At 45.8% G+C, this 22,797-nt stretch overlaps 1 protein-coding gene across 3 annotated transcripts in view; it reads left to right on the forward strand.

Moving 5' to 3' along the window:
- The window catches only part of LMCD1 (LIM and cysteine rich domains 1), a 64,453-nt gene that overhangs the window by 30,815 nt on the left and 10,841 nt on the right, over positions 1 to 22,797 (forward strand). The window contains exons 2-4 of one of the 3 annotated variants that reach the window (XM_032290541.1): positions 507 to 595; positions 5,011 to 5,266; positions 14,409 to 14,744. In XM_032290541.1, coding sequence (XP_032146432.1) covers positions 507 to 595; positions 5,011 to 5,266; positions 14,409 to 14,744 — 681 coding nt within the window. Of the gene's footprint in view, positions 1 to 506; positions 596 to 4,932; positions 5,267 to 14,408; positions 14,745 to 22,797 lie in introns of all 3 variants that reach the window. The other 2 variants (XM_032290540.1, XM_032290539.1) reach the window with 2 other exon arrangements.

Here is a 22,797-nt window from a genome sequence, read left to right on the forward strand (position 1 = left end):
AAAATATTTAAGTTATGCTTCGAGCTATAAACATTTGGCTGCATGCACATTTGTTTTTGCCTGTAGCTTTGGTTTAATCACACTCTATCAGTAAATCACAAATAAATGAGAAAAAAGAGACACTCACTGGAGATTCCATTCCAGCGACATGTAGATCAGGAGAGTGGGTGAGGGTGGGGGATAGAGCAGATAGATGGTCACTCACAGCAGGCTGTTTCCAACCAGTCTTGATGTTTAGGGACAGCACTGCAGGCTGGGAAAGGATGCTCATTGTATTCTTGCTGGGAAGAGCCCCACCCATCCACACTTGCCTACTCTCTGGCCCCATTCCATGTTCCCGTTTGGACTTCTCACTTCCTGGTAAACAGTTTGTGATGGCTTATTGATCTCAAGCCCTTTGAACCCCACACAGTCCTTCTGCCAGCATGCCAAGTCTTTTAGAGGTCAAGCATCTCCGGTCCAAGATGTTTAGAAGGAAAACGCCCTCTTTTCTGTTCCTTTTCCAGATGTCCCTGGGCCAGCTGCAGTCAGCAAGAGGTGTGGCATGTTTGGGATGCAAGGGGACGTGTTCAGGCTTCGAGCCACATTCATGGAGGTAACAGATTTTGTCAGGAGGGTCCCTGTCTGCCTTTGTTACTTGGCTATACTCTCGGGGAACCGTGGTTGCTTTCTCCGCTGGGACTGCTTTGGTTGTATGCATTGTCAGGGAAGGATGGCTACAGAGCGAAGGCACTCCTGCTTGGTCCAATTCAGAAACATGAAAAAAGTCCTTGGCGGGGAGAGAAAAGATCTGAAGAAGGAGGTTAGCACTTCCTAAACCATTTCAAGGTAGAGTCCACCAAGCCCAGCTCAGCAAGAATTGCTCTGGGAAGACCTGGGTGCTTGTCCCTGGTGCATTTGGGGTATGCGTTGGGGTTTGGTGGATGGGGTTGATCTCTCCCCACTGCACTGTCATTGCTGTTGATGTGTTTTGGTCTAGAGTGGCCCCTGGGACAGAAAGAGAGGTCATTCTGTCAACAGTACTTAAAAGCCAGGTATTCATTCATATCTGCATGAGAGGACCGTAAGATCCAGCTAGACTTGGCTTTCCAGAGATTTTCTTTCTCTTTTTCCACTGAGGATTCTGAGGACAAGAGTGAGGCTGCCACATTGCACAGTCATCGGGCGGCATTCATGTCAGCATCTATGTGGGCAGCACCTCTGGAGTTGTGCAGAGAATAGACCGTGAGACTGTCCCTGCAGCCCTGGGAGAGGAAGGTTAAGCTCTGTGGAGGACACAAAGAAAGAGTTTTTATCATCACTGCTATAGTGTTGCCTTGGGCACTCAGTGGGGAACAAAGTTTGGAAGGTGTTTTTGCAGCAATACTGACTTCCTTTGCGAGATGGAAATTGTAAAAATAACTACTTACTCATGAACTGAGTGAAATCTTTTTTATTTAAACGTTGAAATAACCCTAAGAAGTAGGTATTACCATCTCCATTGTGTTGATCAGGACATTGAAGGCAGGCAATGGGGAAATGACTACCAAATGATAGGATTTGAATTCAGATCTACATGAATCCCAGTCCCATGCTTCTAACCATTCTGCAGTACACTGGGCTGAGCTTTCAGGGCAGAACACCATTCCCTGACTCCATTCCCTGACAGTTCTGAACCTCAGAGGAGCTCACATGGTCTTCTGGCTGCAAGGGACCTTCAAGGTCACCCGATTCAGGCTTCTATCCCCTGCAAAAATTCCTTCTGTAATTTAAACACTCCTAGGAGGAGTTCTCCACACTTTTATTTTGGCCATTTGAGCTCTTTCTGGCCTTGAAAGAAGGTCAACTTCCTTATCATTTCAACCCCACTGGTCCTGAATCTTCCCCTAGAATCTCAGGACAGCGTCGATTCCTCTTCAGCTCTTGGAAGACAGCTAGGATATCTCCTTTTAGACTTCTTGAGCCAGGGGAAAATGTTATGTAAATGCACCCACCAAGTCAATTCAGTCCGTTTCCCCTTCTCTCAAGGATCACAGCCCTGTGCTCCCTGCTGTCCAACATCTGAAAATGGTCATTTAGTGTATTTTTTCTGGTTTTCCACTTGTTTAAGAAGCAAGGACAATTCTGGACCCTGTTTCTCGTGGCTGCAAGCAGAAGTCTCTTAATATTGTTTTAATCACTCCATTTCCTGTCATCGTACAAATGATTTGAACATCAAGTGATTTGTCTTTGAGAAATACAGATTGAAGCTTGTAGCTCCTGCATATCAGCTGTCATCCTTGGTTGGAAGAATCCAGATAGGGACTTAAATTAGACTCAGATTGAAGCAGTAACATCAAAGAAGCTTAGGAGGAAATCCCATTATACCCTTTTATGCTCCAGGTTTTAAACTCTCAATTGTTTGAAAGACATTTAAATGACCAAAGTGCCAACCAACGTGGTTTAAAAGGAAAGCCCCTCAACTAATCATCACAGGACAGAATTCAGTCCCAGGTTACCAATGACAGATTGCAGAAATGGCCATTTTCATGCCGCTGAGGATATTTTGGGGTAGGTCTGTGTCCTCTACAATCTGAGCACCTAGAAAGAATAGGGTGGGGTGAGAGGGGTGTATTCCTCATGTATAAAGTCCCAGCAACATGCCCGGTCACGTGAAGAGTGTGAATAAAAGGGGAAATTGTGTTTATACCATTTCAAGGAACATCTCAGATCTGTTAGCCTTTGTTTTTGTTTTGTTTTAAATGTTTTACATTATCAGGCTCTCTAATTAGCATCCTGAATTCCACGTTAACTGAAAAAGCAATGGGCAGCCTCCTCATTCAGTTCTATTTATGGAAAGGGAGGTCAGAAGGTCAGATGGGACACTGAAGAGTCAGGTTCCTCTGTGTCCCTCCATGCCAGGATTTACTTTGCTTTCTGCCTCTTCCTACTCCTTCCACTTCCAGTCCTGCTGTTCGCACTCCCCACCTGTCAACCACTGATAGGGCCTATTGCCTGTCTTCTTAAAGAACCAGACTCCTCATGCCTGGTGCTTAAAAGGGATAAGCAAGAGAATATTATTGATTGTGAATAAAATGCAAAACAAAGCAACCCATTTTTTAGAAGGAAAACCTTCTCATTTATGCTTTGCAGCACCCTTAGGGTCATTTTCTCTTTTTTGTTACTAGAACGCATCCTTGAGATTGTCGATTTTAACATTTGTCAAACTGCAGCCCACTGAATGTGAACTTATACTGCGAACTTTTTCAATAGCATTCCAAATGTCATGCTCCACACCAGTGTATCAAAGTCAAGGAGCAGCTTCGCATTCAAGAGGGGTGTTCAACCTCCCTTAGCCCACTGTTTTCCAAACTCACCACTAAGCACTGAGCCTTTTTTATGTGCCACATACTAACCTCCTGGAGAACTGCTCCAGGCCAGCAGAACTACCCCAGATTTTAGGCAACTTTTCTGCCCCAAACGTATTCTACTTTATGTAGTTTCCATCTGATTTTCTGTTCCTCCCCCATCCCAACTGTAAGCTCCTTAAAGGTCACAACAAGGCCTTCTTCTCTTCATATTCAATGAGGGGTTTTCAACCTCTTAGCACAGTTACATTCTGGGTCTCATAATTCTTTGTTGTTGGAGCTGTTCTGTGAAATGTAGAATGTTTAGCAGCATCCCTAGCCTCTACTCACCAGACACCAATACCACTCCCCTACCCTACTGGGACAATTGAAAATGTCTGCAGACATTGCTAATTCTTTCCAAGGAACGTTGCTAATTCTGTCCTTAGTTGAGAGCCACTAATGCAGACCATCAATGTATCCCCACAGTCAACATTTGTGATATTCGATCAGACGTATTTACCTCCTGAGTACAGGTGAGAAAAGGAGGGTTCCCTCAGCCTTGCCGATCATTCAGCTGCAGTGACCTCCCTTACTGGGCCTCCCTCATCCTTGCAGTTGGCCTTGACATTGCTCACTTTACTTAACAAGCTCTCAAGTTGCCTGCAGAGGAGCATCTGAGACCCAGCACAGCCTGCCTATGGAAACAGGCCAGCAAGAGAGGGGAGCGATTCTCCTCTCATGCCATAGAACTCTCTGGATTTCTAAACCTTAACAGCGTCCCACCAAGTAGCCACACATTTTTTTAACTGTCAAAGAGAAGCATAAGGCTTTTTAGTACATTTGAACCATCCACAGGATGTGTTTCCTTCTCCTGACAAAGCCTTCCCAAAAAACTTCTATCTCCCCACCCAGAGGGGTTTTCTCAGCTCACTCTCTCCCCGCTGGGTTCTGTTCACAAATTTCTTGAAGAAAATGTTCACTGTATTCTAATGTCAGTATGCATGCTAAAGAGTTTAAAAGTTGCTGAAGCTACAGGGCTGTGATCTGGGGAAACAATTTTAATAATTCTTTAGAGCAGGAGTTAGCAAATTTTTTTTGTAAAGGGAAAAAGTAAGTACATATTTTAAGCTTTGTGAGCCAGATGCTCTTTGTTGTAACTACTAACTCTGCTGTTGTTGCCTTAAATCAACCCCAGACAATATGTAAATGAATGGGCATAGCTGTGTTCCAATAAAACTTTAAGAGCAGATTGTGGGCCAGGTTTAGGCTATTGGCCATGTAGACTACAGCCCAGCTTTATGAATGAACATGGCTGTGTTCCAATAAAACTTTATTTACAAGAGCAGACTGTGGGCCGGGTTTAGGCTATGGGCCACACAGACTCCAGCCCAACTTTAGAGCATCTCTGATGAATGAATCAGCTTTTGTCATGGCAACTACCAGGAGGGAAAACATGCCACTCTTTTTACCAGCAAAAGTTATATCCTGTTCCTCAGTGATAGATTAATACAAAGACTGTCATTTCCCAAAGGCAGGTCCCAATTCCAAAGCCCTTTATGTCTCAGGTTACCATTTGTCTGCTTCTAACCTTTCTAACTTAAATTTTTTAGCTTGCTTTCAAAAGGGTAGAAGCTGCTAGCAGGAGAATCTGCCTCTCTTTCCTGAATGTTAATCTCACTCGTCCTCATCCACCCACCCCCAGGAAAATATGCAAGTCTTGCAAATGCAGCCAAGAGGACCACTGCCTAACTTCCGACCTAGAAGACGATCGGAAAATTGGCCGCTTGCTGATGGACTCCAAATATTCCACCCTCACTGCCCGGGTGAAAGGCGGGGATGGCATCCGGATTTACAAGAGGAATCGGATGATCATGACCAACCCTATTGCCACTGGGAAAGATCCCACTTTTGACACCATCACCTATGAGTGGGCTCCCCCTGGAGTCACCCAAAAGCTGGTAAGATAGCTTCCCCTAACCAAGCAGTCATTTTCCTATCCTTGTAAATACTAGCCATGTCAAGTGTTTCTGAACTTTAAACATGTGGTGGCAAGAGATCAAGGTCACAAAAATGGCAGGAGTGGCTGTGGTTTTAGCCCTGCCCTTATATCATGTGATGTTGAAATGAGGACTATCTGGGCTGCCGTTTTCCCTATCCATGAAATGGGTAGAGGTGTTCATATGGACCCTAAGAGGCCATGCAGCTCTAGTACAGAGGCATTCATTGTTCCCTTTGGGCTCCTCACTTCTGAACAAGAGATAGTTTATCACCCAAAATTCTGAGTGCTTGTCTCCATCTGCAAGATATTCATTTTCCCTCAAAGTAGCCCTGTACATGCCCTTTGCAAACCTGTAGGAGAGCAGAGAAACAGTTCTCTCTTCTGCCTAAATGCTGAAGCCTCTTGGTCTTAGAAGGGAGAGCTAAACTGGTTTTACGCAACCTTGAACAAAAACAACCAGATAAATCTTGAGTAAATGATCAGAGAGACCCTAAGGAGGGGAGAAAGGACACAGGTCCAGAGAGAGCAAGTGACTTACATAAGGTTACACCCTCGCCGCTCACTGGAATCCCTGGGATCTGCAGAAGGTCTCCCTGCCCAGGTCTCATCCCAGACCACTAAGTCAGAAGCTCTGACTACAGAATCTAACTCATCAGATGTGAGCATTTCATATGACTCCCTCTGCAGCCACCTTCAAGATCCAATGAACCAGACTGGGGCTCCTATAATCTCAACATGTGTAGAAATCATCTGGGGAGCTCATCAAAATGCATCCAGCAGGTTTAGGGCCATGCTGAGATTCTGCATGCCTCACACACTCCCAGGTGATGCTGATGCCACTGGTCCCCAGAACCCCACATGTGGAGTAACAAGAGGCTGGATGATTTATATAAGTTAATGAGATTTGTAGAAGGTTCAACAATTTTAAAAATGCAAGCATGGCATTTAGTTGAATATTTGCTGGAAGAAAAGGAGTGCCTTTGGAGCCCTTCATAGCCCTATCCTTCAGGCTCCCCCATGACTGCCATCACTGTGCTGTCACTCCCAACATCTCAACATCTCATGACACTCTGACTTCCTCCTTCCAGTGCTAGAACACACCAAGCTCTTGCCCTCTGTGGGGACTTAGCACTTGCTGCTCCTCTTTTTTGAAAGGTTCTTTTCTTGCTCTTCACATGGTTGGGCTCTTCCCAAATAGTCCTTCCCCAGATATTCAATTTACAATAGATGCCACCTGTCATCCTATCACATTTTTTCTTTCTTTTGGTTTCTTTAAAAACTGTTATTGCAAGTGCACCATCTTAGATCTGTGCCTAGATATGAGGGCAGACACCCTGCCTGTCCTGTCAACCATAACATCCCAGCACCCAGCACAGTGCAGGGTGTAGGATAGGTGTGACAAGTGTTAGTGTAATGTCACAGCCTTTTAAGCCAGAGATGCTCCAAGTATGGGCTGTGGACTGAAGCTGTTCCACACAGTCTTTGCAACCTGGACACAATGAGAAAAGTACAGACATTAAGAATATATGTTGGGAAAATGTTACAGCAATTTGACATCCAACCATGTGATGAAAGGAAAACTCATCTCATTGAACAGAATTCCACTGTGGTCAGACTCAAAATGAAATCTCGTGGGACATGCACTACATTCTAATCACATGAGAGAGACCACAAATCACTCTGCAGTGAGTGGAAAAACAAACAATCCTTCACCGTAGAGTTTGAGAGGCACGGTTCTAAGCTGTCGCCTTAAGCGGGGAGCATCCTTTCCAGATAAAGTGAAGAGAGGCTAAGATTCTTTTCTTAATCTTTCCTTTTAAAAAGGAAAACCGCATTTTAAAAGACTTCAGCATCCATGAACTCAATCATCCTGTAAGGCAGGAATTATTTTACATGTAAGGAAACACAGAATGGTTAATTGGCCTTCAAAAGTTTTTAGTGCTAGACAGGGGCTGGTCCCGGGCCACAGAGCGTGGCCACAGAACAACAGCAGAGCCACATGTTCAGTAGTTCAGAACTCAGATCTCCCTCCACCTCCAGGTCTGGGTAAGCTATCAAGCAGGTCTCCAGATGTCAGTGGAAACTAAAGCAAGCAGCTCATGAAAGAGCTGGCTGCTGTCTTCAGGGACCAGCTGGTGAAAATCCCAAACACATCGACCCCAGACTAATCAGGGTAAGGGATCAGCAGGCAGTGATTAATGCTGGCTCATAAAACCACACGGCTATAAAGAACCCCTCTGTCTGCTCTGCACCTGGGCATCTAGAGCAAGTCACTGAGATTGGACAACTCTTCCTTTCCACTCACCTTCCCAAGTTTTTTTAAATCACCAAATGATCAAGACTGATTATATTTTGGGAATGGGACTTGCTATCTCTCATCCTTTGCAACTAGAATGAAAACCTGAGCCTTTAAATGCTGATAACAATAAGCCTAATTGCGGACATTTGTTAAGTATTTACTGTGTATCAGCCACTGTGCAAGGAGCTTTCCATGCACAATCTCATCTAATTTTCCAGCATTGTTAGAAATATACTATTATTACCCTCATCTACAAAGAAGGAAACTGAGGCTCAGAGAGATGATGCAGTGATGCAGCTAGCTAAATATCCCACAGGTGATTTAAGTGACAGAGCCAGGTCTTGAGCTCAGATCACCCTGACTCCAAAGTTTGGGCTCTTCCCTACCAATCCAGGCTAGGCCAGGAAAACTGGCAGGTGTGCGGGGAGGCAGGAAGGAGCAGGTACCCTGGGTTGGCATTTTCAGGGAAGGCTATCATGAACAGAAGCGGCTTGAGTGTGTCTTTGAAAGCTAGCCAGGATTTGGGGGAAGGAAAGAGGGAGAAGACAAAGGAAGCCAGCATCCATTGAGCATTTGTCTATGTATCTCATGAACATCTCACCACTCCCTTTGTGCTGAGTATTTTACAGAGGAGCAGACAGAGGCCCGTGAGGAGCCAGCACAGGGGTGGCACTTACTCACACTTTGCCCTCTGCTTTCACACCCATGGCAGGCATTGCTGATCAGTCAGAGTGTTGTTTCTCATTGAGTCCTCATTGGCCCTCAGGACCCTTCCAAACACAGCACTCTAGGTCACCACTATGGACTGGGGTTGTCTTGTCAGATTAAGCCCATTTACTGTTCTTGGCTGACAGCAGAAAAATCAGGAAGAGAAAAATCAGAACAGGGTCTCCAGATTCCAGAGCCCATTTGTGTTTCACCGTCTATCCCCCAGGGTGTAGGAGCACCTTCCCTTCCACTTCGATTTGCATTTTTAGTTTCTTTCCTGATACAGACAGATTATTGGAACCTCTCCACCCAAGATGTTCCAATGAGGTTGCAGGGCACCAAATAACTCAGAAAGGTCCTCAGGAAAAACATAAAACCTAAACCAACCTTTCCAACTGGTCTGAGAAAATGCCTCTTGCTAAAGGTTACTTACAAAGGCATTTTCATGACAGCTCTCATGACATAGTCAGGTATCAGACGCAGGTAATATAACGCAGTCAGGTATCAGAGAGATACCTGGGAGATTCTCTTTCGGAGTCAGAGCAGTGCCGGGTGGTTGACTCCCACCCAAGCCTCTGTCCTTGTCACCCCCTTCCCAAGTCTATGCCAATCAATAGTTGTTGCCTGGAGGGCTGTGTGAAGGGGGATTTTGAGGGCTTGATTAGCAACGTTTGTGAATAGTGAGCAGTGGTGGGAGTCTCAGACCAGCCAGGCATCACAAAGTACACAGCAGTGGCAGCTGGATGCAGTGGCCTTGACAATGCAAAGGCAGAGAGCCGGCACCCAGCTGAAGCTTTTTTTTTTTTCTTTTTTCTTGAGACAGAGTCTCGCTCTGTCACCCAGGCTGGAGTGCAGTGTGGCAGGATCTGGGCTCACGGCAACCCTCGCCTCCTGAGTTCAAGCGATTCTCATGCCTCAGCTTCCCAGGTAGCTGGGTCTACAGACACATACCACCACGCTCAGCTAGTGTGTGTGTGTGTGTGTGTGTGTGTGTGTGTGTGTGTGTGTGTGTATTTTTAGTAGAGACAGTATTTTACCATGTTGGCCAGGCTGGTCTCAAACTCCTGACCACAAGCAATCTGCCTGCCTTGGCCTCCCAAAGTGCTTGGATTGCAGGTGTGAGTCACCGCACCCAGCCCCAGCTGGAGCTTTGAGCTGCAAAAGGAACACTGGGTCTCTGGGAAGGGAGACTCCCTTTCTCCAAGGCTCCAGCCAGGAAGCCCATTAGCCCTACATCCACAGACACCCAAAGCCAGTGCAGAGCTGTGAAAGGACATGGTGAACACAGGGGTCAGCAAGTAGCTGGCTATTGAGGCCGCTGCCCCAGGATCCCTAGCACAGTATTTACTATAAAGCTTAGAAGGAAGGGGTATAGGCCCTGGAAAGCCAGAGAAACAGACACATCCAGGGAATGGGGGATCCTGGTACCACTTGATGCTTAAATACCCCACTAACCCTAAAATAATGATTAAAAGGAAACACCTCCAGTGACTGGGGAACATTTTTCCTCTTTGAAAACATCCATCTTCTAGAGAGGCAGCAGAGAAGGGCTTGAGACTCATGTTGCTGGGTTCAAAGCTGTCTCTATCACACACTAACTGTGTGACCTTGGGGAGGTTACTTAACTTCTCTGTGCCTCTGTTTTCCAAGAGGTAACATTAGTACCTTCCTTGCAGGGTTGTTGTGAGAATTAATGGGTTGAAGTGTGTAGCACTTGGAGGAGTGCCTGGAGCATAGAAAGCCCTCCCTAATTGTTGGCGGTTCCTATCATCCCTTCAACTGCTGAACCTGGGAAAATCAGCAGTCTTCCTAGGAGGGGCAATTACTCTCCCATGAGCTGAATCAGCCTGGACAGGGCTGCTTCAGCACTTGGTGTTAATAAGATGCTGGCCAGGCCTGATACCCACTCTAGCAGAGTGAGCCACGCTCTTGTTTCCACTTGTCCAAAATCCTTCTTTAGATTCTGGAAGCCCTGGGCAAAAATAGGAAGGGGATAGTGTGAACAAAGTTGCCACCCAAGGCTACACCCTAACGCATCTCCACAGGACCCTGTGCCTGCCCAGCCTGCTGGCTGTCAGGCTGCCACTTCCCACTGTCTCTGTTGACCACATCCCCTTTCCCCACTGACTGCCCCCAGAGAAGCCCCAAGCCTGAGATGTCCTGTGTCAGAGCCACCCAGGAGAAACTGTAAAACTTCTAACTGATTGATGATTGATTTTGAGAGAGGGTTTGATGATTTTGAGACAGGGTCTCACTATGTTGCCCAGGCCAGACTGCAGTGGTGTGATCATAGCTCACTCTAACCTTGAGCTCCTGGGCTCAAGCGATCCTCCCACCTCAGCCACTAAAGTAGCCAGGTCTAAAGGCATGTGTCGCCACACCAGGCTGATTTTTTAATTTTTGTAGAGATGAGGTCTCTCTGTTTCCCAGACTGTCCTCAAGCAATCCCCCGAAGCAGCAGGAGGACTAGACCTAAAACCCAGATTTCCTGACACTCCACCAACCAGGGCATCTCTAGTGTCTGAGGAAGCACCTTGAAAAGCATCCAGGAGTATGCAGACATACCTGGGATTAGCCAGGTATGCTCTGAGCCTACAGTGCCAAAAAGTGTCTCCGACAGGTGTCCTCTGGGATCGAGGGCAGAGCCACCAATGGGGCATTAGCAGCCACCCCACAATCTGAGTCTCACAGGAGCTCAGGTCACCTGCCTCTGCCTTTTCTATGCTGTTTCCCAGAATTTATTTACTATGAACCCCAGCAGGTACCAAGCTCTGGTCTTCTACTCCCCGCCTACAACAATCCCAGCTTCTTCACCCCTGCTTCCTAAAATCAGACAGTGGGACTGTACAATATGAATTTCAGTATGAATTTCCATGTTCACTCCCATAATTCCCAAAAGAGTCCATCCCCAAGTGATAAGCTATGGGGCAGATGGGCTCTAAGAGGATAAACCTAGCAGCGACCACCTGGGTGATGGGAATCAGGAGACCTGGTGCTAAGGTTCCGAGTCAGGGTCAGGCACAGAAATGGAAAACGGTTGTCCAGGATAATCAATTTGCCTCTCACAGTTTCTCAGGCTGTGGCCCTGACTTTTGTCTTCCCCTAATCTCCTCATCTCTGAGCCTCACCCAAGTGTAAGATTTCAGTTCAATAAAAACAAATATATAAATGAAGCCAAATTGGACAGTTACCTGTGAACACATTAATATTCAGACAGTTACCAGTCATATTGAGGCGGAAATGTGACTGAACTGAGACCTTGTCAATTCTATTAGAAGTTGCCTTTGCATATTTTTAAATTAATAAACCAAGAAATACCTTATGTTCATCATTATTTAATTATACTTTTCTAAGAAAAAGCAACTTCAAACAAGGTTGACTTTTTTTTTTAATTAGGAATGTTGCCCAGGAGGGAAATGATGTAAAAAGATTCAGTTTTGAGGAAAACAAAATTCATGTTGCAAAGCCAGCAAATCTAAAATGAACATCTACTTAAATTACACCATTCTGATCAAGAATGTGAATCTCTGACTATAACGTGGAGCAGAGTAAGAGCTCATTTAGGCCTCTCTCAGGTGTTAGCAAAATTCACATTTCTTCCTTGAGAATCCTTAAGTCTTACAAAAGCCTAAAGCAGCTAGGAATAGTCCACCAGCCTTTCCTCAGATCTCTGTCCGGTGCCTGAGAATCCCAGTTGTTTATTTCACTCATTTGTTTGTTTGCCAGTATTTCATTGAAACAGTAGTTCAAGTAAGATCCAGGAGCCAACTTCTTGCATTAGAGGTACCAGGATTCTTGTTAAAAATGCAGATTCCTATACCCCACACCTTACCTACTAGATGGAGATCTTGAGTGGGGCTTGGTTCCTAGGAATCTGCATGTTAGTAATTTTTCACATGGTTATTGTACACTGTGTTCATTGAGAGACACTGTTTTGACACATGTAGCTGGTAAGTCTAAATGCAGTCAGAGATTTGAAAAGAGAAAAGCCACAGGTAGAAAAGCAAAGAGAAGAGAAAATCAGAAGCATGTAGATCGGGGTGTGCAATCTTTTAGCTCCTCTGGAAGAATAATAATTGTTTTGGACCCACATAAAATACACTATCACTAACCACAGCTGATGAGCTTTAAAAAAAATCACAGAAAAATATCATAATGTTTTAAGAAAGTTTACAAATTTCTGTTGAGATACATTCAAGGCTATCCTGGGCCACACGTGGCCCATGGGCCATGGTTGGACCAGCTTGGTACGTGCTGTGGTTCTGTTAAGTAATCCTACAGCCACTCTAGGGTTACCATCCTCATTTTTATAGCTGAAGAACCTGTGCAGAGAGAAGGCATGACATGGCTGCAGTCACACCACCAGCATGCCTACAACAAGGATTTCAGTTCAGGACAAGCTAATTCCAGAGCCTTTGCTCTAGCTACTACAGTAGAAGGAATATGGCCTGTCCTCAGGGAGTGGACAGTCCCACTAGAGGGTCAGCTCAGATACACTAGGGATGGTTAAGGACTAGGGAGAGACCAAAGCATGCAATGCTGCTTGTAAGAATAGGAAAGACGAGAGAGGGCTTTTCCTTCTCAGGGGAGTAATTCCATGAGTGAAGGTAGAAATCAGTCCCATCAATTGTGGGGCCAGTGAGAAGAGAGCGCCGAGTGGAACACAGGTTCCATGAGGGCAGCCAGCTGGCATTACTTCTGTCACTATACTGTAAGAGTTTTATCAATTGGCTACCATCTAGTAAATGACAGTAGAGAAGAGGTTTAAAAGCAGCAACTTTTCTCTGGGGATAGAGGCAAACTAGTAGTTGTAACTATTACCATTAATTGCAAGTCAGAGAACAAAGCAAAATGAGCTTTATTCAAATTCTGTTGGAAAACCTAGCCCATGAGTAAATGTAGGCTCCTTTCTCTTTTCAGTCCCACTCAAAATTGGTAACACAGTATTTCTTGGAGAATAAGTGTTAAAATAATAATTATTGTTATTAACAAGTAGAGAGTTACTTACTTATCAGATAGAGCACACATTAGCAGATGCAAACAAGTGTCTCTCTCTCACATGCAAGATTGTTCTCTGTTCCACACCACAACAGGGGCTGGCGCAGTCACAGGAGAAGCAGAATCCACTGACCAAGGACTCATTTTAAATAGTATAAACACAGAAAATAGCATTTAAGTAGATCAAGTACAACCCTGCTTATTATTTGTTCTAGGCAGAAAGAAGACTGAGTGCCCTTATTTAATAAATATACGTAGAAAATAGTCTGGAAAGATAAACACAAAGTTGCTGGCAAACTGTTACCATGAGCCAATAAGGTGTAAGTTTTGTAAATGCTTTTTAAAACAAAGGACAGTATACTCCACTTAATGCTGGGGTTTTGTTCTGAGAAATGTGTCCTTAGGTGATATTGTCTTTGTGTGAACATCAAAGAATGCACTTACACAAACTGAGATGGTGTAGCCTAGTACGCATCTAGGTTACACAGTATAGCCTATTGCTCCTAGGACGCAAATTGTACAGCATGTGACTGCACTGAATACTATAGGCAATTGTAACACAATGGTCGGTCAGCATTTGCATGTATAAACATATCTAAACCTAGAAAAGGTACAGTAAAAATAGAGCATTATAATCTTATGGGACCACTGTGGTATATGCGGCCCATCATTGACTGAAATGCCGTCATGTAGCACATGATCATACAGCATGTATATTGCAAAGTGCGTGCATCTAATGTGTACAGCTTGACAAGCTTTAACACAGATACACTTCCATGGCTCTAGCACCAAGATTGAGACATAGAACACTTCCTACCTACACATGGTACCTAAGACATATAGGTTTTTCCTTTACTAAAGTTTTTTCTCTCATCTGTGTTTTGTCACAATGGACAGTATTGCTTTTGTAATTTTTTTAAATTACAAAAGTAATTTAACTGTGTTAAGTTAAAAAAAATAAAGACTGTGGGTCTTTTAGTTGCTGAGAATGCTGGAAGAGAATGCATTTTTAGTTTTAGGTAGATTCTGTCATAGTTTCTTTGACTGATGAAGCCCCGCCAACCTCACATTGTCTCTTCCTCCTCCTCTTCCCTAGGGCCTGCAGTACATGGAGCTCATCCCCAAGGAGAAGCAGCCAGTGACAGGCACTGAGGGCGCCTATTACCGCCGCCGCCAGCTCATGCATCAACTCCCCATCTATGACCAGGATCCCTCACGCTGCCGTGGACTTTTGGAGAACGAGTTGAAACTGATGGAAGAATTTATCAAGCAATATAAGAGCGAAGCCCTGGGCGTGGGAGAAGTGGCCCTCCCGGGGCAAGGTGGCTTGCCCAAGGAGGAAGGGAAGCAACAAGAAAAGCCAGAGGGGGCAGAGAACATTGCCCCTACCACCAACGGCAGCCTCAGCGACCCATCCAAAGAAGTGGAATATGTAAGTTTCTCCCATGTCACCAACCAGGCTGAAACCCTGCAGGCCCGGGGCTGGACAATCAGGGCCCTGTCACGGGGCTTTGTTCCCTCATTCGTGCATTTATTCATGAATTCATGCATTCAGCAGATATTGGTTGCTCATTTACTCTGTGCCAGGCACTGTCCCATGGAAAACAATACAATACCACTGCCCTTGAAAGGTTCATAGTCCAGTGGAAGCCACAGGCAAAACTGACATGGTTTAGAGACAGGAAATCTAAGCCTGCTTGGTGATGAGGGTAAGCTTCAAGAAGTTGATGAGGTACAAGCTGGCCTCTGAAGAATGTTTAGGGGCCATTGAAACCTTCAAGCTTTGAGGGGAGGATGTGTACCCCCTTAAAGAGATGAGCATGTGCAAAAAGCTAGGAGTTCAAGAAAGCACAGTGTATTTAGAGGATTAAAAGAGTCCCACATGATTGAAAGTGTGGCATACTTGGGGAGCTGGGGACACAAGGCTGGGGAGGGCAGCAGAGGCTGGACTCCTAGAGAGTCCAGTCCATCCATCCACTCATCAATCAAATACTGATTAGCTTGTATTAGCTGCTATGCCCCAGGAAATCAAACAGGCAGAATATATTGTCCCCAAACTGCAGAATGCCATGAACTTAGAACTTTATTCCAAAGGCCACAGACAGGCTTTCGGTCAGAGGTATCACATGGTCCATGCTGTGCTTGCAAAAGTTTCCTCTAGCAGTGTCTTAGTCCATTTTCTGTTGCTTATAGCAGAATATATGAAACTGGATAATTTATGAAGAAAAGGAATGTATTTCATACACCTGTGGAGGCTGAGAAGTCCAAGGTCAAGGGGCTGCATCTGGTGAGGGCCTTCTTCCTGGTGGGCACTCTCTGCAGAGTCCCAATGTGGCTCAGGGCATCTCATGGCAAGGGGGCTGAGTGTCCTAACTCAGGTCTCTCTTCCTCTTCTTAGAAGCCAGTCCCACTCTCATAACAACCCATTAATCCATTAAGCCATGAGTGGATTAATTCATTCCTGAGGGCCCGCGCCCTCACCACCCAATCACCTCTTAAATGCCCCACTTCTCAACACTGTCACACAGAGGATTATGTTTCAACCTGAGTTTTCAGAGGGAATGTTCAACCCATAGGAAGTGGCAGTGAGGAGTGAGCCACCAGAGGCCATTTTGAGAAAAAAGAAAGGAGAAGCAGCCAGCGTTGGGTAGATGAAAGCCTCATGGCTTGGTTTGTCTTAAACTGCCCCACACAAGGCAAAAGGAATGCTTCCGACTAGACCACGTGGGTCTTGTGCGCACTGCGTTTCTGATCCTCAGCCCCTGTTTTACCTTTTGCTCCCCCTGCCCCATCAACCAAGTGTCCTCATTTGTTTCTATGGTAATTAACTTTTGGAGATAGAAGTCCCAGCACATGAGATCCCCAAGCACATTATCTACTTTGCTACAGGCTGGCAGGCAACCCAGGGAAATGCCAGCCCAAATGAAACTGCTGCCACATCCAGAGAGGGCCAGACTCTTTCTCCCTTGGAGTCACTCAAGCTAATCAACCAAAACTTGCATCTTCCATCTCCAAGCCCCATCTTGCTAGCACCATCTGGGATTGCCATCCAAGGAACTGTTTTATCTGAGAACCCTAAGACCAAAGAACAAGATTTATTTTTTCTGCTACAGATTTGGCAATGATGCATAAAAGTCCCATTTCTCAGGAAGAATACATGTCCTAGGGATATTTTTTTTTTAATTTGATCTGCTTACATGGCCTATAAACTGGTCTTCCCCACCCCACCCTGATCCTGCCTTCTATCCACCTTCAAATAGCTGTTTGTTCATAAACTCTAAATACTAGATCATTCCAAGTTGGAAGGGACCTCTAGGTCTTTGTAGCATTTTCAAATTGCCATTCCCAAGAGAGATGTGGATCTGACATCGTATTTTATTCTTGACTGAGCCTTGCATATTTGTTCAGCATGGAACAAAAGCAAATGCAGCCTGAGTACCCGGGCCCTTGCCTACAGTCAGCTTTACGAAATAATTGTGATACATGGGAAGCATTTAAATAGCAATACTAGATAGTACATGGCAAATGCCAAAGTTAGAAAATAAGTAGGGATTCCAAAGGAAGTCTTGTCCAATCAGGGCTGGGCTAGCTGTGGAAGACAGACTTCTATATCCCTGCCCCAACCACAATTTTAATTTAATAATTCTATAATTAATGAATTAATGTCTGTCACCCTCTGTAGATGTCGAGGTCTTGTTCATCTCTTTATTTGCAGTGGCTGCCATTGATATACGTAGCAGTTGCTCAATAAATATGTGATCCATGAATGGAAGTTTGAATTTAAGTCTTAAAAAATAGGATCTATTTGGATGGCTAATTTTCCCAGGATGGCGTGATTCCAATTCCACATTTATTAAGTCCCAGCTCTATGCCAAACACCATGTGCATACTGTCAGGATCTTTCTTTAATTCTCACAGTTGTCTGGTAAGGTGAATTTTACCAAACCCATTTTACAGTTGAGATTCAAGGATAATAGGTAACTTTTCCAAGATCCCATGGTTTCTATGGGGCAGAGCCTGGATCCAATACCCATTCTGTGATAAGATGCTAAGTTGTAAAATCCTGCTTGTTACTTGTTCCAGGCAGGAAGAAGACTGTGTGCCCTTACTTAACTCCCTTTTTATCTCCTTGAAGCAGGGGAGTAAATCCTGATAAGGGTAGCTAGATAGGCTGACAGGACACAGACAGTGTGTTCCCATCAACCCTGCCATTAGGGGTGGGTGTGCTCTGCACTCCCTGACCCGCCTGCCTTGCCTCACCAGCATTCACATCAAGTGGACGTGTGTGCTGGCTGCCCTGTGTGCTTGCGCCCTCTCCTTTCTCATAAAAGGGCAGCATAGAACAATTACCAGAGCCAAGCATCAGGCCAGAAGGCTGACTTCTGCTCCCCTGGTGAAGGGCAATGATTTTTGCAGGAAGTGGTCCAGGCATTCAACTTGAAAATAAAGGTGTGGGGAAGAAATTGTAGGACTCGGCCTGACACCCAAAACCTAACAGAGATTTATGGGAGAAAAATGAAGGGCAAAAAGAGAGACGTGAACATATAGGAACTGTATCGGTAACACCTGCCTGTTTATCATCTTAATTGTGTTCTTTGTGATTGTTGTTAGTATTGGCAAGTCCGTGGGCATTGCCTCAACCAAGGACAGGACTAAGCAAGTATCTGATTTAAAGCTTACAACTGCCCCAAGATGTGAAGTGGCTGTGCCTTCCCAGGCTGCTGGGCCTCAGAGCTGGGATTTAAACAATCATCTGCCTAAAATCAAGTCTATGTTCTTTCCCATTTCCCAAAGGTGATTCCTAGAAGAGCTACCAGGTATTTTGCTACAAAAGGATCATGTAGCTGCCTTAGGAGGCATTAGAGTGAACATGAAACTACATGGGTTTCTTTACAGCAGAACTTCTCAGAGCCTTTAGTAGGCCAGTGCTGCGGTTCTTAAACTAAAATCATCTGAAAGCCTTGTTAAACCCCAGAAGGCTGGGTCCCACTGCCAGAGCTTCTTATTAGTAGGTGTGGGGTGGAGTCTTCGCATGTGCATTGCTAACAAGTCCTGAGGTGATGCTGATGCTGGTCTGGGGCTACACTTGGAGGACCACTGTTAACAGTGTTAAAAAGTGCCTTAGATGTGAGCTCAGCAGAAATGGTATCACCAATTTGGCCTACAGTGAGAGTCTAGATGGTAACGGGCATTTTCCAGATGTATTTGGCCTCTTGGCTGTATGTATTATTTATTTATGCAGAGGGTGGGGGTGGGTTGCCCCAAGGGAGCCAACCTTTGAGGATCTGCACAATCCTCCCTGTTCCTGGATAGTTCTGGAAGCCCAGATGCAGAATCTACCACACTATACTCTACCCTACCTTGACCACCTCTGTCCCTGATGATACTAAGTCTCTGCATTCTGAGGCCAGGGCCCCACTTTCCCCTACACCCCCACCCCCACCAGCCATGAGCTCCCTCGGCTCCCTCCCACCTTGTCCACCTGCTGGGGGACGTCCTTTCTCTGAGTCCTTGGGAGGGGACCTATGGGATTGACGGCAGGATCAGCCTGCTGAGTCCTCCCACCCAGCCCCCCACCCAACTGTCCCCAGTGGAAAATAATGTCCGCACCAGAGGACTGTTACTGCCAAAATGCCTGTGTGGAATTTCTACCAAGGGGCCATGTTCTGAGCGAGCCCAGATAACAGTGGCGGCCAGGTTGCAGGACGCACTGCCGCCTGAGCCCAGCCCACCCACATGGCTGGTGCTGTCAGTTACACAGATCTGAACACAGTGAGCAGATTCCGACCCCACCCTCAGCTTCCCAAACACAGGCCAGCAGACAGGCCCCACTGACAGGACAGGGCCACCTAAAATTAGCCTTGGCACCTCTGTCCACTTCAGAAATGAACCAAGAGCTGTGGCTGTCCACCCCTACCTCAGGGCAGTCCTCTGAAAGTGTTATTTTTACACTGAGGTTAGGAGAGGCGGGATATCATGGGAAGTTCCTCTGGTCACCAAGTTGTCAGAGTAATCCCTCTTCATGGGCCAATACCAAGCCTGAAAACCCGGTCCCAGATGCTACCTCATCCACTGTCACTCCTGAAGAAGCGGGCCTTTTCAATCAGTGAGACCAATACAATTCAAAAATACTTAGTCTCCCTCTCTTTTCCTCACTTGTCCTATTGTGCAGGGGTAAGGGGAGGGCGGAAGACAAGATGAGAATAGAGGGAAGAAGTGGGAGACTGTTAGGGTGCAGCAGGCACTGTGCATGGTCTCGATCTCTTTATTTTTTTTTTAGATACAGTGGTCTCTGTCACCCAGGCTGGAGTGCAGTGGCAGGATCATAGTTCACTGCAGCCTCAAACCATCCTCCCACCTCAACCTCCAAAGTAATAAACCTCTTTAACTCTTTGTAACAACCAGTGAGAGAGGTTGGGGTTCTTATACCCATTTCGCAGATGAGGAACCTGCGGCACAGTGGTTACCCCACTTGCTGATGAGAGTGGGGCTTCGGTTCAATCCCCAGTCCTTCCGCTCCACTGGCAGAGTAGAGCCTGAGCCGTCTTGGGGTGGGTCATCGGCAGGGTGGGTCCAACTATGCCAGGGGGTGTGTACATGAGTGTTTAGGTTCACCAGGGTGGGCAGCAGTGTTTGGGGTAACTCGCAGCTCAACCCACTGAGCACATGGGAGTCTCTTATCTGCATGCTGAGAACAACGAAAGGACTCCCCTGTCCACCTTCAGTTCCACCCACTGTGGATGCTTGTGGACCTTTGGAGTATCAAAGATCTCCATGGCCAGGGTGCTGCCAGCTCCAGCAACCTGGACCCATTCACACCAGGCTGATGGGAGCCCCTCACATACTCTCCAAGCCCTGCGCTCCCCACCTGGATGGAATTGATGGGCCCCTGTGCTGTGTGGGCAATGATCTTAATGCTCTGACTGTTAACAGCTTCACTAAGCCACTGCCCTGCATTTAGAGAGCTCGCTGGATATTTTCTCAGAAACTAAATACACAGATTTCCTGGGCATGGCTATTTTGCCCAGGAATTTCCGCCTTTCTCCACACCCCAAACTTGTAATTGAAGAAAGGGGAAAGAACGCCAGAACATAGCCTTCAATGTGATCTCTACTCTTTAGCATTTACCATTCCTGCGGGGCACCTCCCTGTCTTGCCCCTTCCCCAACCACTCCTCCCTCAGGCCACGTGACTGCAGCAAAAGAGCAAACTTAGGACGAGGAGAGTCCATTGAGAGAAGTGAAGATGTTCCTCACAGTCATAAAAACATGTGAATATGGTCCCAAATCATCCTCCGGTATGCCAGGAGCACAGTCTGACCCCTCTGCCCCATTTCCCCACAAGAATCCTGAGAGCAGGGACAGAAGGCCTTTGTCCCCTCCCTCCCCACCAAAGGTCTGCCTCTCAGATGGAAACTTACAGCAGCTGGTGGCTTAGCCCGACTCCAGCCCCAATAGAGGGACATATTTGTGGGCGAGGGACTTCCAAGTCTTTGTCTGAGCAGATGTTTGGCTTGTGGGCTCAGCAGGCAGGCTGGCTGGCTTTCCTGCCAGCCCCACTTGGGAATTTGAAACTGCCCCTCCTCCCTACTTAGTGAGCCCCATCTGAGCTGGAGGACAGGAGGGTAAGAGGCCCAGAGACAAACCTGGGGTCATTCACACAGAGGAATCCCTGCTCCCCACACTCTCGCCACCCCTGGCTCAAGCACCACAGGCAGGGGCCTGGGGGCAGCCACAAAATCACTGTGGTTGCCAGCTTCTCAGCATCTGTCTGCCCTTGCTTTGCAGTGGAGATATTTTAGTGCCTTTCAAGGAGATCTTTTTTTTTTCCAAGGAAACTTCCCTTTCTCCCACTTTTTATACTATAAATACTTTCCCATGTTGCCACATGGCATTCACAACCTTTTTTTTTCTCTCCTTTTGAGTGGGCTGCATATTATTCCATTGACTAAAACAAGGGTTGGCAAACCTTTTCTGTGCAGAGCATATAGTGAATATTTAAGGCTTTTCAGGCCACATGGTCTTTGTCACCACTTACTAACACAGCTCTTGAAGCATTAAAGCTGCCATAGGCAATATCTAACAGATGACCATGGCTGTGTTCCCATCAAACTGTATTTACAAAAACAGGTGGTGGGCTGGATTTGGCCCAGAGATGGATGCAAGAGTAATAAAGAATAGTTTTAGCTTTTTATTAATCTCTTTGGTTTTACTCAATTTTCTTTTGCTAATATAGGTTAAGTGATGACGATGATGATGATGCTGTCACCTGCCATTCATTGACTACCTAGGTTATGCCAGGCATGGTGCCAGAAATTTTGCATGTTATTTTACTTAATCCTAAGAATTATCCTACAAAGTATATCATCCTCCTTTTTACAGATGAGGGAATTAAGAGACACTCTTAGCAAATTTAAACAGTATTTTCAAACTTCAGGTCACAATCCATCAGTAGGTAATATATCAATTTAATGGATTACAACCAGAATTTTTTTTAACTGATAAAGAGTGTTTTAGGAGTAGTAAATATTTTTCTTGGAAGCTCTTTTTTTTTAGGGGGGGTGGGGGGAGAGAGACAGAGAGTGAGAGAGAGAGACAGAGAGAGAGATAGAGAGTGAGTGTGTGTGTGTGTGTGTGTGTGTGTGTGTGTGTGTGTGTTAGATCAGGACATGAAATGTATTTCCTGCTGTGGATCACAGACAAAAACAAAAATTTCAAAAAACAGAAAGCTGAGGAAATTGGTCACTTAGCTGGTGAGTAGTTAATCCAGAACTAGGACCCAGACCTGCCTCACTCCAAACCTAACACAGACTCTAATTGACAGGTGCTCCCAACTCTGGAGCACCCACGCAGTTCTAAAACCCAGGCAAGGCCATTCCAACGGGAATGAACACATCTGAGACTCTGCCCCTGCTCAGCTGTGGATCAAGCGGCTCCCTTTGCAAGGAGCCAGTCCTTGACCCTGTGCTTGACAGAGCTGGATTTTAGAACAACCCGCACTGATATTCTCTTACACATGTAGCATTTATGAAGCCTTTCTATCTCCCCCACTTCATCACATAACAAGGGAGGGAAATTCAATTAGAAATATTTAACTTTTGCCTTGCTTGGCAGAGAGCCCCACAACAGATCGTCTGCCCCAAGAAGAAACGTAAGGTAAAGGAGTCGATTAACAGTAGTGACCACCAACCAGAGTAAGGCATTTCCTATGAGCCAGGCCCTGCCGCCATGCGCTACAGATGAGAAAACTGAGGTTCAGAGAGTTGGATGATTTGTCCAAGAGCTTCACCAGTGATGAAGCCATGGCGAACCGTGTTCGAAAGCATGTGACCTAAATCATTGCACACGCACCCTGCACATTCTGCACCACAGGGAGCCTTGGGAAGACTATATAGTGTGGGGAAACAGAATTTAAGAGAGTGAAGGATCCCAGAAATGATGTTAGACCAGAAGAGAAAAAAATACAAAAAAAAAAAAAAAAAAAAA

This window comes from Sapajus apella, unplaced genomic scaffold (genome assembly GCF_009761245.1).
Source record: "Sapajus apella isolate SASKATOON/1434 unplaced genomic scaffold, GSC_monkey_1.0 scaffold23, whole genome shotgun sequence".
Lineage (NCBI taxonomy): Eukaryota > Metazoa > Chordata > Mammalia > Primates > Cebidae > Sapajus > Sapajus apella.